Raw genomic sequence first — 14,192 nt, forward strand, 5'->3', positions numbered from 1 at the left:
GTTTCCACTGTTTTTGTCCACTGTTGTTTTTAATTCGATGGCAGTTCTCAGACCAGGGTTTTGCGTGTGTGTGTGTGTGTGTGTGTGTGTGTGTGTGTGTGTGTGTGTGTGTGTGTGTGTGTGTGTGTGTGTGTGTGTGTGTGTGTGTGTGTGTGTGTGTGTGTGTGTGTGTGTGTGTGTGTGTGTGTGTGTGTGTGTGTGTGTGTGTGTGTGTGTGTGTGTGTGTGTGACAAAGGGGGCTCTGCTGAGGGAGAAGACAAATGGCTTGCGTGGCATAGGTACAGGGCTCCACTGTCCCTGAACAATGAGAGAAGGCCATAAATAGCACCGGGGCCAAGGGTTGGGGAGGGGTCACATTGAGTAATGGGTCCTTGTGTCCAAAGGCCATTAGCAAGGCTGAATGAAAAGCTTCCTTCACAGAGATCCTTTCATTGTGAAAATGTGCTGTTAAACCCTTAGAACCCGATTGACGCAAAGTGCGTCAAAAAACACACCTTTTTTTCTCTGTTACATTCCGGAACTGTTCGTCTCAGCGAGATGAAACCTTTATTGCGTGACAGAGCAGAAGTGGGGCTTTCCAACGAGACTATGCACTTGTCTGTACGATCAAGTATGAAAATGTAAAAAAAATCACCTGCGTACCCACTACTCTCGTTTGAATTACTCATGAACCTGTGATCGCATAGATATGGCAAGCATATCAGATGAAAGAGGAGACAAAGGGCTATTCATTGGTACCATGTATGTCGATCCTTCTGGCTTATAAAAACAGACAAAGTGACTGCAAAATGCATGCAAGTCGAGCTACCAGCTTGCAGTGGTGAGATACATGTCAAAATATAAGAATTTTTATAATACGCTTTTTGTATTTTTATTATTTAAAAATCAAAATTAAATCAATGCAAGTATTAATACATTAAATTGTGGCAGATTTGGCTAGCCTAGACTCTGCTGAAAAAAAAAACACTTACAATGGCACTTACAATGACCAGGATAAATCCTTCTAACTAAAGGTAGTGAAAATGCCCAACAGTCTAGGGTTCTAAGGGTTAATCAAATCCTGAAGTTTGTTATTTCCAGAAAGAACAGAGCACAGAAGACAAGAAGGATGCTTCCTGAATTAAACTTATTCCTGCAAATGTCCAGACACTTAACACACTTCAAACAGCTTCAACCAGTACCACCTGATGGAGGTCCAGTAAACTCTCAACTTCTGGTCAATTATCCTGTAAAACCACACAGCAACCACACCAATCTCTGTGAAAAATGAGTCACCCCAGTTTTTGGTTTCAAACCAACTCTGAGTGCCAGGCAGCTGGTCGTAATGGCGACGCACCTTTTTGTCTGGCTTTGGTGCGTTCTGGATGGAGCCGAGGGCCTGGCGCTTGTACTCCAGCTTGTCGTAGAGCTGCCGCAGCTTGTTGGCGGCGTAGTTGGCCTGCTCGTTGATGCCCTTGCTGCCCTCGTCCAGCCCCTCCTCCGTGCCCTCCATGGCCTGGCTCTGGCAAAGTCACGGGCAAAGTCACACAAAGCACTCAGCACATTGAGTGAAAAAGCACTTCTGACAGGAGGCCATTAGTGATGGGTTTGGTATGGAATACAAAAATCACAACAGCAGCAACTGTGCCAACGCATATCCTTGCTCCATCTAACATTTTATGTACATTGTAGCATTATGCTTACAAAAGGCGATGAAATACTTATATAAATAAGTAATAAGAAAATGAACGATTCAAGTTTTCTCCATGCTAACCAATTAACATGAAAAGGAAAACTATTGCAACTATTGCTGTTTCGTTAGGAATCCTACATCTCCTAAACCAGGCTCTTAAAAAACAGGATCTCTGTGTGTTTAGCTGAAGCTCAGTACATAAGAGTGAGCTGGCATTTAAACACATCACACTGCACTGTCTCGCCCCCTGGCCACAGCAACCTAAGCGGGAGAGTTCATGGCGCATGTTTGTCTACAGGGGGCGCTACTCACGCTATCATCCTTGTCCTCGCTGCTGGACTGGGAGCTGCTGCGCTGCTCCTCGCGGCGGATCAGCCGCTCGTAGAGGTCGCTGACCAGGAAGGAGGGGTAGTAGCGCTCCTTCATGGTCTCGTACACGTCCGCCTGGATCTTGTGGAACACGTCAGTGCCCTTGTTGCCCACGGTGGTCTGCTGGATCTCCTTGAGCAGGGCCTTCTCCACAGGAATCTCACGGCTCTCCACAAAGAAGTTCTGGTAGATCTCCCCCACCAGCTGGGCCACCTCATTCTGGGGCGGAGGGATGAGGGAATTGAGAGAATAAAAGTCTTTAAAAAGCACTGATGATCCAATCAGTCTACATCACAGTCTGCCTCATTAGGTTTTTGGTCAAATGGATTTTTAACACAACCTTTGAGTCAATTCAGACACAAAAAGACAGAAAGAAAGAAAGTTCAATGCAGCTAGACTGAAAAAAAATATGCAGGCTTCTACACAACATTTGTGATTTTCCACTGAATTAAAAAACATCATCTGCTTATCTAACCATGAGACAAAAACATCTGGTTTCCATGCATTTCAGACACACCAGGTGACACAGTCTGCTTTCAGACACTCCATTTAAATGGGGGGGAGAAATTAGTCTCAAAATCTTACTTGTTCATAAGCTGTTAATGTACTGTTCCCTGTACTGGAGCCGAACAGGACATTTGAGCAAATCTAAAAGAAGCTTATAATGTTTTGAGGGGGTGTTTACCTTATTTGCAGTCTTCAGAGTCTCCACAAGTTCCCAGAAGCTGATGAGGGCCCTCTTGTCCACGCGCTCCATGTAGACTCTGAAGTGCTCTCGGAACGTGCTGTTGGACATGATCTCTTCAAACTGCAGGATCTAGAGAAAACAGACGAGTCATATCACACAAACTGAAGGATCTGGAGAAAACAGACGAGTCATATCACACAAACTGAAGGATCTGGAGAAAACAGACGAGTCATATCACGCAAACTGAAGGATCTGGAGAAAACAGACGAGTCATATCACACAAACTGAAGGATCTGGAGAATACCGAGTCATATCACTCAAACTGAAGGATCTGGAGAAAACAGACGAGTCATATCACTCAAACTGAAGGATCTGGAGAAAACAGACGAGTCATATCACACAAACTGAAGGATCTGGAGAAAACAGACGAGTCATATCACACAAACTGAAGGATCTGGAGAAAACAGACGAGTCATATCACGCAAACTGAAGGATCTGGAGAAAACAGACGAGTCATATCACACAAACTGAAGGATCTGGAGAATACCGAGTCATATCACTCAAACCGAAGGATCTGGAGAAAACAGACGAGTCATATCACACAAAGCCAAGTGGAATCCATGACTCTTCAGAGGTGCATTTCAAAGGATGGTATTGAACTTAATAGAGGCTATAAAACAGCCCAAACCACAATAATGTTGCTATGGTGTGTCCTTGAAATTAGATCGGCCCAAATAGAGATATTGTGCAGATATATCCAGGCTTTGTGATGTGGTATCATGGTTGGAAAACCTTTTTGGTCAATAAGTATTTTTGGATTTACAGATAGTAATTTTTCATATCAAAACAAAGAGTGATGTCACTTTTTCATCATGATGGTGGCTTAACAACACAACCATCTGATTTTACATAACAGATTGACATGTCTGAAGCCAAAACACGAGGACTAGACATATTACCACAGGAACCTTCTCATGCAGTGCTAACGATCCACAGACTTCTCCCCAAGTCCCTGAGCGTGTTCCCTGCCTTCTAGCTGTTCTTGTGCAGGTTGGTGCAGTGACAGCGATGGCAGACAGTGCCAGACAGCACAGAGTGACACGTGACTAAGAGTGTACTCACACTATGCCTTCCGTACCATACCCGAGTACAATTGAACCCCAAAGTCCGGTTTGTTTGACCAATGTGATTGCTCTGTACCGTACCCGGGCACGGTAAGCATATCCATGCCCTAAGAGTTAAGCGTCATGCCCAGTGTGGGAGCGCCAGTGGTGTAGTCTAGTTAGCTGTAGTGGGTATTGAGGCTTTCGGCCTTCCCATAACAACCAGAATAGAGATATTAACGCCACCATATTGGGAGTCAAAAAATAGGGGAGTCTAATAGTGATACACCTGAGAATGAATCCAAGTTTGCTTTTTTTAAATAACCTGGTGCAAGTTGATAGACATCCTAGATCTCAATATATACTGAGATGGTGATGCTTTCTAAGTGGGTACACCACTGGAGTGCGCCCTAAGAGTTAAGTGTAGGTGCGCCCTAAGAGTTAAGTGTAGGTGCGCCCCTAAGAGTTAAGTGTAGGTGCGCCCCTAAGAGTTAAGTGTAGGTGCGCCCCTAAGAGTTAAGTGTAGGTGCGTCCCTAAGAGTTAAGTATAGCTGCGCCCCTAAGAGTTAAGTGTAGGTGCGCCCTAAGAGTTAAGCACCATGGCTGGGACAGGAGGGGCGATTGGTGAGGTCTCTGCTGCCGCCACATCACAAAGTGTCACTGTGTATGTGTGTGTGTGTGTGTGTGTGTGTCAGATCAATTTAGATGCAGCATGGGTGCCACATACATCCAACCATCCACACACACACACACACACACACACACACACACACACACAGTAGATCATCTTTTTGCTCTCCCTCTCGCCTTTTCCTTTACAAATTCCGTAAACAAGCTTTGCCCACTGAGACCTTGTCCTGATTGGCTCTCGGAGTGTGGAGTCCCAGACAAAGAGAATGGGGAGGGGGCTGCTACTGTTTGGAAAGCGTTTCAAAAAGCCTGTGTTTATCTGGCCCCAAACTGGATACAAAATGCAGAGCTGCCAACCCTCACGCATTTGATTGGCGTAAGAGGGCGTGGATGTGTGAGAGTTGGCAGCTTTGAAAATGTTTTTTGTGCTACCATATGTACGTACGTATGAGGCTGCCCCTTTCCCCTCCAACCCCCTTTGTGATTTTGATGCCATGCACAAGGATAGAGAAGGAGCACGTTGAAGTGCAGACTGAATTTGGTTCCTGCATGGAGAACACCATGTGATAAAATCCACCTGAAAGCAGGTGCAATGGGTCCTTCTGATTTAGTTTTGTCAAATTCATTCTTTAAAAAGACAGACAGACAGAGTTTGCACATGTTTGAGCGTGTACATTTGTGTGTGTGTGTGTGTGTGTGTCTGTGTGAGCACAGGTGTGTATCTGTGTGAGTGTGTGTGCGTGTGCGTGTGTGTGTGCGCGTGTGTGTGTGTGTGTGTGTGTGTGTGTGTGTGTGCGTGTGTGTGCGTGTGTGTGCGTGTGCACAGGTGTGTATCTGTGTGTGTATGCATCTGTGTGTACACATGTATATGCCGTTGTTGTGTGCCGTTGTATCGTTCTAACTGCCATCACCGGTACAGCAGAGAAAAATATGCTTTGGATAACACCAACATATCTGATAGCCATCTGCTGAATGACAGTGCTAACCAGGGTAGGTGTGCATTCCAGGGGCGCATTGGACCCAACCAGAGAGAGACAGAGAGGCAGAGTGTGTGTGTGTGTGTGTGTGTGTGTGTGTGTGTGACCCAACCCTGACTCACCCTCTGGCTCTGCGGTCCGTCTGCTTCGTCGCCAACGCCGTCCTCCTGCTGCTCGTAGTTAGGCCCGCCCAGGAGGCGGATGCGCTTCTCGCACTGCTTCTTGGCCACGGTCAGCTGGTTGATGTAGCGCTTCATGTTGCGCGCCCGCAGCAGGTCCGCCTTCATGGCCGCCGCCTCCTTCCCTTTGCTGTCTGTGTGGAGAGAGAGGGGCGGGGGGGGAGAGAAAAGGGGACGTCACATGCCAGCTCAGATCAGACAGGACAGGACAGGAGTTCAAGAGGGCTCGGGAAGAAGGGATGGAGGCCTGAGAGAGAGAGGGAGGAGAGGAGAGGGGGATAGGGAATGAGAATGGAGGAAGTGTGGGGGTACAAAAGAATGAGAGTGTGTGAGAGAGAGAGAGAGAGAGAGAGAGAGAGAGAGAGAGAGAGAGAGAGAGAGAGAGAGAGAGTAAAAAAGTACAAGCAATGAGAAGTAAAGTACTGGATGAAAGAATGGAAGGAAGGGAGGAAGGAAAAGAGACAGAAAGAGAGAAAGACATTTCATAAACAGAGATTGAGAAATCTCAGCTTTCATCATTAAGTAGGACAGAGTTCCTCAGAAGGTCAGGACTCTGAATAACTTTGTACAGTATGTGTAGGACCATCACAGTAGCATACAGTAGCGCATGTGGCATCAGTCAGCAAGTGTTTTTCATAAACATCTCTGAAAGACTCTTTTAGATGAAATTATCGTCTCTCTGTATTTTGCAACATATTTCGGGTAAAATCTGATAGAAACTTGCATGACACCAACACTGGCACCACAAACCCCAAGGCACCAATGTCAAAGCCGGTCACCCACACTGTTCAGTGTCACTGTTCACTGAAGGCAAATAAGCTAAAACCATACAAATATCAGTGTCTAAAATACCACCACCCCCCCCCCCCCCCCCTCACACACCACTGGCCCCTTGGGCCAGTACATGAGATTTGTATTGCTTGTTCTACACAAAACTGTTCGTTTATCAAATGCTAACAAGCTCCCTGTTTATTTTAGTAGTCTCACATGCCTAGCTACACCATAGGTGAGCTGAGCTTACTCCTGATGGTGATGAAAAAACAACTTGCCCAGCATGGTCTTTTACTTGCCTTGAGCCAGTGGGCCAATGCTTATGTTTACCGTATAAAAGATCCATCCTACTGGTTAGGGCTTCGGGCTTGTAACCGAAGGGTTGTCAGTTCTATACCCGACCAGTAGGAAAAATGTGGGCGGGGAGGTGGTTGAGCACTGCTCTCCCATGCCCACATCCACTGCTGAAGTGCACTTGAGCAAGGCACCTACAGTAACCCCTCGCTGCTCCCCGAGCGCCCCTGTAGCAGGCAGCTCACTGCTCTGGGTTAGTGTGTGCTTCACCTCACTGTGTGTTCACTGTGTGCTGTGTGTGTTCACTAATTCACGGATGGGATAAATGCAGAGACCAAATTCCTTATATACGCAAGTATACTAAGCCTATAAACCTGATTTTCATTTAGATTTGACATTTACATATTTTCTACTTTTTAAAGATGCATAGTGTGTTTTTACTGTTTTTAAAGGTATTCATAGGTAGCTAGATTATCCCCAAATTAATTTTGATGGCATATGGTTATATGAAATACTGATAAGCACTCCTGTTGCTTCAACTAACCAGCCAGGCTATTCACTAGTATGTCAGTGATAATGCAGAATTATTCAAGCCAGGCTATTCACTAGTGCGTCAGTGATAATGCAGAATTATTCAAGCCAGGCTATTCACTAGTGCGTCAGTGATAATGCAGAATTATTCAAGCCAGGCTATTCACTAGTGCGTCAGTGATAATGCAGAATTATTTCCTTTTGATGAGGTTCTGTAGAATACCCTCCCCATTTCCTTTAGAGGGCACACATCAGTGGGAAGATAGTGGGGTAGAAAGAGGAAGGTCACTGACATTGATTATGTATTCAGTATAATCATAGGAGATGGAACTTGCATGCTGGTGTTTGAAAAAGGGTTTGTGTATTTGATTGTACCGGTACTTGTTTGTGTACTTGTTTGTGTACTTGATTGTTCTGCCACTTTTAACAAACGCTGATATGTGCTATAAATCACATTCTACTAATGGTCAGCGTTCACGTGCATTGTGTTGGTAGTAGAAGTAGTTTAGATTAGTAGTATGTTCTGTTGTTTGATTTTTCTGTTTGTATGGGGGGGGTTTTTCAATAAATTGAATGCACTTTGTTTGGCCTTTTTCTATCAAAATGTTTTAGTTGGGATGTAAAAAAAGCTGAGTTTTCTGTGTGGGGGGACATGCATTGGGACTTTGGTGGTGATCTCTTTCTCTGCATCTTTTCCCTTTGCCTTTTGAGAAACTGCTTCATTCTGTCGTGATGTATTATGATTGTGTGTATAATAGAAAACATGTAATGTTGAACACAGTTTAAATATTGCTCCCAATTCTTATTTACAGTTAGGCGATTACAGTAGTTTTTACATTTGCTTGACTGTTTAGGGGAAGGCAGGTAGGCTATGTGCAACCATGTAGGTCAGGTCATAAGTCAGTGCACAAAGTGCAATTGTGGTTGTCCATGACCTGGCAGTTCCATGGCAAGCGGTTTTAACATACCTTATGGCAAGCCGCCTACAATGGATAAACTTGAAAGCAGAGCTTACTGTACCATTGTGTGTGCATTCATGACAAGCTGTTTTAACATTTAAATGTATTATGCATAGAAGCAATGAGATATTAATAGTAAATTGAATATAACCGTTTAATTTCATGTTCAAATTTGTCTTATCAATAAAAAAAGCAATTCATGCTTTAGACCATTTTATTGTAAAAACAAAGTAGGCTACCGGTTCAGGCACCATTTTGGCACCGGCAGCATTTTAAAAGTATCGATTTAGTACCGGTATCGGATAAAACCCAAACGATACCCAACCCTACTAAACATTGACACATTGTTTTTGCCTCAGGTCCAAAAATGGTTACATTGTTTCAAATGCTGATTATAGCGCTTCATTATTCTTTGTCTGATCAAGTGGTCTATGGACATGTTGCAGGGGGAAGAAGGTGTGGCAAACACTTCCTTATGGGATATTTATAACAAATGGACCGCCTGAGTAATAGACAGTGTAAACAACTAATTGTTTCTTTCATACATTATTTGTTACGTTTTCACGCTTTTATGTTTTGGACTCAGGTGGTTGCAGAGTGGAAGTACGGCTGCTGAAGTTTCCAGTGACGATGACGAGACCCAGGTAAGCAGTTGCCCCTGCATCTAAAGATCAGACAGGGAAATGCCTGAGCTAGAGTGTTGACCGGTGTTGCAACACCGGTCAACACGACAGCTCAGATTTAAGGCTTGTGTTATAAATGACTATGGCTATGCATCACTCCTGACATTTGTGTGTGTATGTGCATGTTTGCATGTATTTGTAGGCTATGTATGGTTGTGTAGCTTACTTTATCATGTCTTATCCTGCCTCCGTCATGTAAGTGGTGATACTGTGATATTGTTTGTTTGATATCTCCCTTTGTCCTGGGTCTACTTAGGGCGCTGCCAGCAAAACCAGCAAAACGGAAGAAGTACGATGCTCCTGCCCCAAAAGCCAAGCGGAGAAAGAAAAGCGCTGAACAAGAGGCAGCTTCCACAGTTTCCTCCATTTCCACTGCTTCCTCCATTTCCACAGCTTCCTCCATTTCCACAGCTTCCTCCATTTCCACTGCTTCCTCCATTTCCACAGCTTCCACCATTTCCACTGCTTCCACCACAGATGCAGATGGGTCGGACTCTGACTCTGGAAGAAAATTGCCTTGGAACTGATCAAGAGATGGCAGGAAGTGAACTTTGCTTGGACTATGGCAATAAGGGAATATTTTAGTGATGTATCAAGAGAGAGTCAATGATAGTGTAGGATTGTTTACGTACACAGAGTTTACACAGGGTTTTATTCTTATATGTTAAGTGAGTGTTTTTATTTTTTATTATTTATTTTTTTATTTTATATTTTTTATTCTAATATGTTAAGTGAGTGTTGTACTTTGAGAGCAAAGATTAACCAGAGTCAAATTCCTTGTTTGTTTACGCAAACCCAGCCAATAAAGCTGATTCTGATTCTGAGAAAGGTTTTGGACAACTCACTTCTAGACTGGTAAAATGGCGGCAAGCAGAAAAACTAAGTGAGCTGTTCAAAACCTTTCTTTTAGTAAACTCTGTGCACAAAACACAATGTTCTCAACGCTCGAGTATGTAGAGACACTGGTGATACTACGACCAAAGTTTCATGTTGTGTCGAGCCTTCTTAGCGTTTTAAAAATAGAGAATTTAATGCGATCATGCATCAAAATAGTAGTGCCAATACGACTCCCATTCAAAAGGCCATTTGGCCCGAAAAATACAATATGGGCAAGCATAAAAGTGGCGCTTCCAACTTAATTATGCTTTTAAACGAAAGTTTGACTCGGGTATATTCAAAAATACAACATTTTGGCAAGAGTTACACTTTAACTGGCTAAAGAGTTTACACTTTAACTAGCTAGCTCTTTGAGTGCACACAGTGCTGTTGTTGGAGTTTGCAAGGCAAGTCTGTTGGTTTTTAGAGAGATCCATCCAATTGCTTGCATTACCCATACACGGCTTCTGGGTGAGAACTTGAGTTCCTTTCCCACTTTGCAAGATCATACTGTATCATTAGGACTCCTCAGACAGGCATTGTCTGGGCAGATTCTAGTGTAGTCAGGTCCAGAGCATGACTGGACAGAAATGAGATACTGTAAACGCGGCTGATTATTTTGCAACTCTGTGAGACTGTAGCTGCACTTTTGTGTGCGTCATCCACAGCAGGAGGAAGGAGGGGGGAGTGCTAAAGAGAAATCATTAAAAGAATACTGCTTCCTACTTTAAGATTTAAAATAAGTGTATCAAGAAAGAAACAGGGGAATATTCCCCACCCAAACAGGACTTATGTGGTGCCGCAGTTCTTTTAAGCTGTGGCAGTTTACCACTGGCAACACCATCTAGCATCACGTCTCCTCCTACTAGCACCTGTGGGCACACAAAACAACTGCACACTGAACACAGACAGGAGAGAGAGAGAGAGGAAGGAACAGAGAGAAAGAAAAAGAGAGAGGGGAAGAAGAGAGAGAGTGAGAGAGAGAGAGAGAGAGAGAGAGAGAGAGAGAGAAAGAGGGGGGGGAAGAACATAGAGTGAGAGAGAGAGGGGAGAGGGAGAGGGAGAGGGGAGGGAAAGATAGAGAGATGAGAGAGGCAATGACACATCCAGAGAGCCAATTTCCCATCCGCTTCATTTAATAAAAGCTACTGCTGTGTCCACCCACCACAGAGATTATATATGGCTTCATTTGTCTCCTGTTTTTTTTTTGGAGGGGGAAGTCGGGAGCAGGAGGCACAGAAAACAAATGAAGAGCCCCTCCTCACGGAGACGGAAGAAAAAAGAAAAAGAAAAAAACAACTTCTTGCAAAACAACCCACAAGGCACAACTCAATATGACTCAGCGATCTAGTGGACCACAGTTCCTGTTTTCATTTCAATAAACTGAGCAAGGGAGGGAGCAGAAAGCGAAAGTGCCACTTCAGAACAGCAGACAGCAGACAGAACTACAAGGCATCTATCTACTGACCTGCCTTTCTCCAGGTCTCCTGTACTTCTGCTAGAGAGTGAGCTCATTTGCCTTAAAAACCCTCTCTCTCTCTCCCTGCAAGCTTAGCCGAGCAAATAGAATAATCCGTAAAAAATTTGGGAGACACGCAAAACGAGCGAGAGAGGAGAGGAGAGAGAGAGAAAGAGAGAGAGAGAGAGAGAGAGAGAGAAAGAGAACAGTCAGTGAGTGACATTTTCCAGCATGGCTGGCAGGCGGCCATCCGCCACTTCATGTAGTCTCTGGGCTAACTTGTGGAGGGCAGGGGGAGAATATGAAATGCCATCTCTCAGCAAAGCATGCTGCTTGCGGCCCCTCACATTTTCCCGGTGACCGAGCACGACGGGTTCTGTTATTGGCCGGCTTGTCAATCACTGAGATGGGCACTGAACCGAACCTGATGATCAGCCACTACCGCAAGGGGAGAATAGAGCTTGGCTTGGCTTCTCCACAGCAGGAGGTGCAGCAAAGCACTGATTTTTTCTGTACGGGAGACCACAATGTTTGGTAACGGCAATCTGATTTCATTTACCCTTATGAAAGTGCCCTCTGTGTTCTATTACCCCATTCATTACCCATATCCAAGTCATTACTCCTGAGTCCTGTCATTATGGTTACGGGGTGCAGAACAGAATGTTACACTTCAGTCTCATAACGTGAACAAGAACAAGAGACCTCAACACAACACGGAGGACACTCTTTAATGTGACACGGAGGTAGGGTTGCAAAATTTCGGGAATTTTCTAAGTTGGAAACTTTCCATGGGAATTAACGGGAATATACGGAAATTAACAGGAATAAACGGGAATTAATGGGAATAAACTGGGATTTTTTAATATGGCAAGTTTATGGCAAGCAAGTTTATGGCAAGCAAGTCTATAACAGAGAACTTAAATGTAGTGGACAAAACCCCATCTTGCAGCATAATATTAGTTGAAACAACCTGATTTAATGCAATTTCCGTCAAATTTCTACCCTGCACATACGTCAATCCCATGCACACAGCAATCAGCATAGGCTACTAGACATAAAGGAAACCTATGGTGCGTTCATGTGCATGGGGAAAATAAATTCCCAGTGAAAATGTCATCTCATGTGGAAATAACTGGTGTGAAACTGGGGGAAGTTTGCAAACAGAGTTGCCCAGTTATGGGCTTGTCGTCACTTTTGTCCTCATTCAAATGGGTGTATGTCATTTTGCATAAACTGTAATGGGACGATTAATCTGTCTGATTAAGCTTGACAACTTATATATAATTTACATAATCTATAAGGTTTGGTTGGGGTGGTATGTTGTGTCATTATATTTTTATTTGTTTTACCATTTTCAGGGAATTCTAACTGAACAAACTGATTGTCAGTCAATGTTCCAACCAGTTGGATTTTGTTGTTGAGAGCCGTGGTGTATCTTGGGCAGTTCAGTGGTTTCAGTGTTGCTAGCTTATCACACTAGTAAACCATATAGAAAGAGAATGGGATTCCCGCTAGCATGCAAATTCCCAGTTAATTCCCGTAAATTCCCATAATTTCCTTTAATTCCATGAAAGTTTCCAATTTGGAATATTTCCAAAATTCCCCAGATTAACTTCCCATGGAAAGTTTCTGGTAAGTTTCCGGAAATTTACCGCCCCTTTGCAACCCTACACGGAGGACACTCTTTAATGTGACACGGACGACACTTTTTAATGTGACACGGCCCGTAGCGAAGACCTCCAGGGTGTACCCCACTTGCAGGCCATTAATTCCCTTTTTGCAGAACATTCCATGCATCTATATTGGAGACCTACAGGCTGCAGACCACTGAGCTGTACAGCAATTAAGTCTGAGCACAGCGTGAGCTAAAGTGTCTGGCTGGGGAGGATGAATGTGGGAGAAAAATAATTTCCTTTAAACTGCATGCAGAGTAAACATAAAACAACTCCCCCGTGTCTTCTTACCTTTCTGTTTCTTCAGCTGTGGAATGCTACTGAGCGTCGTCGCTTGGATGATCTCCACAACAATCTGGTACCTGGAGAAAACACAGACACACACATACACATCACATCTCCTCAACAATCTGGTACTTGGAGAAAACACAGACACATACATACACATCACATCTCCTCAACAATCTGGTACTTGGAGATAGCACAGACACACACATACACATCACATCTCCTCAACAATCTGGTACTTGGAGAAAACACAGACACACACATACACATCACATCTCCTCAACAATCTGGTACTTGGAGATAGCACAGACACACATATACACATCACATCTCCTCAACAATCTGGTACTTGGAGATAGCACAGACAGCAACACAAAACATCAGGCTCTCATCCTGTTTTCACTGCATCTTCTGCAACAGGAACCTCTATTCGGCACTGAAAATGTGGGTCCGGTTTAGAATGACATATACAGATGTCCCTGTGGTTTACAGCTGCCTACAGTCAACCACAAAGTTTCTTTTAAGACCATCCAACCTCTTGCAGTTGCCAACTCCTTAACCTTACCTAGGGATATAGCACTCATTTAGACTAATTAAACTGAAAGCGCCAAGTAGCCACTATAGAGTGCACTGTATAGTGGATGAGTGGATGAGTCAACGAAAGCCCAAGGAGAGAAATTAAGTTAATTTTGATTGTTAAGAACTAAACGGCTAAGATAATGGCTGCAAATCAAACTAAGAGGGCACTCCCCACTGGTGAAACCACAGAAGGTGACGTTTGGTTACATTTTGCCCTTTGAGGAAATGGCAGCACCATTAATAAACCTTGACTCGTGATGAGAAAATGAGTGATTAAGACCACAGTGTGTATTGCATTTCATTGAGAAATGGGAACTTGCAGGTCACAAGCAATACGAGTCCCATTCCCAATAAATGAAACGGACGAGGTCTAATAAAAAAAGGTGTTAAATATTCATTACAAATTATCTCTCCCGCCGGCACTTGCAGGGAGCGACGTGATAAACCCCCACTGAATTGAA

The 14,192-nt window shown here is 44.0% G+C and overlaps 1 protein-coding gene and 1 long non-coding RNA gene across 3 annotated transcripts in view; one reads left to right on the forward strand and one right to left on the reverse strand.

The window, feature by feature from the left end:
* Positions 1–14,192, reverse strand: part of snx25 (sorting nexin 25) — a 55,635-nt gene that overhangs the window by 19,150 nt on the left and 22,293 nt on the right. For both annotated transcript variants that reach the window (XR_006025804.1, XM_042074733.1), the window contains exons 6-10: positions 13,156–13,226; positions 5,562–5,752; positions 2,727–2,858; positions 1,985–2,260; positions 1,337–1,501 (exon numbers count right to left, since the gene is read on the reverse strand). Coding sequence is in view for 1 of the 2 variants with exons in the window: in XM_042074733.1 (XP_041930667.1) it covers positions 1,337–1,501; positions 1,985–2,260; positions 2,727–2,858; positions 5,562–5,752; positions 13,156–13,226 (835 nt within the window). In the remaining variant the exon portion in view is untranslated. The remainder of the gene's footprint in view (positions 1–1,336; positions 1,502–1,984; positions 2,261–2,726; positions 2,859–5,561; positions 5,753–13,155; positions 13,227–14,192) is intronic.
* On the forward strand, positions 3,651–9,411 carry LOC121694553. The gene is made up of 3 exons (XR_006025808.1): positions 3,651–3,779; positions 8,760–8,817; positions 9,113–9,411. It is a non-coding gene; the product is annotated as an uncharacterized LOC121694553 (long non-coding RNA).

The sequence above is a fragment of the Alosa sapidissima genome, chromosome 20 (assembly GCF_018492685.1).
Source record: "Alosa sapidissima isolate fAloSap1 chromosome 20, fAloSap1.pri, whole genome shotgun sequence".
NCBI classification, from domain to species: domain Eukaryota; kingdom Metazoa; phylum Chordata; class Actinopteri; order Clupeiformes; family Clupeidae; genus Alosa; species Alosa sapidissima.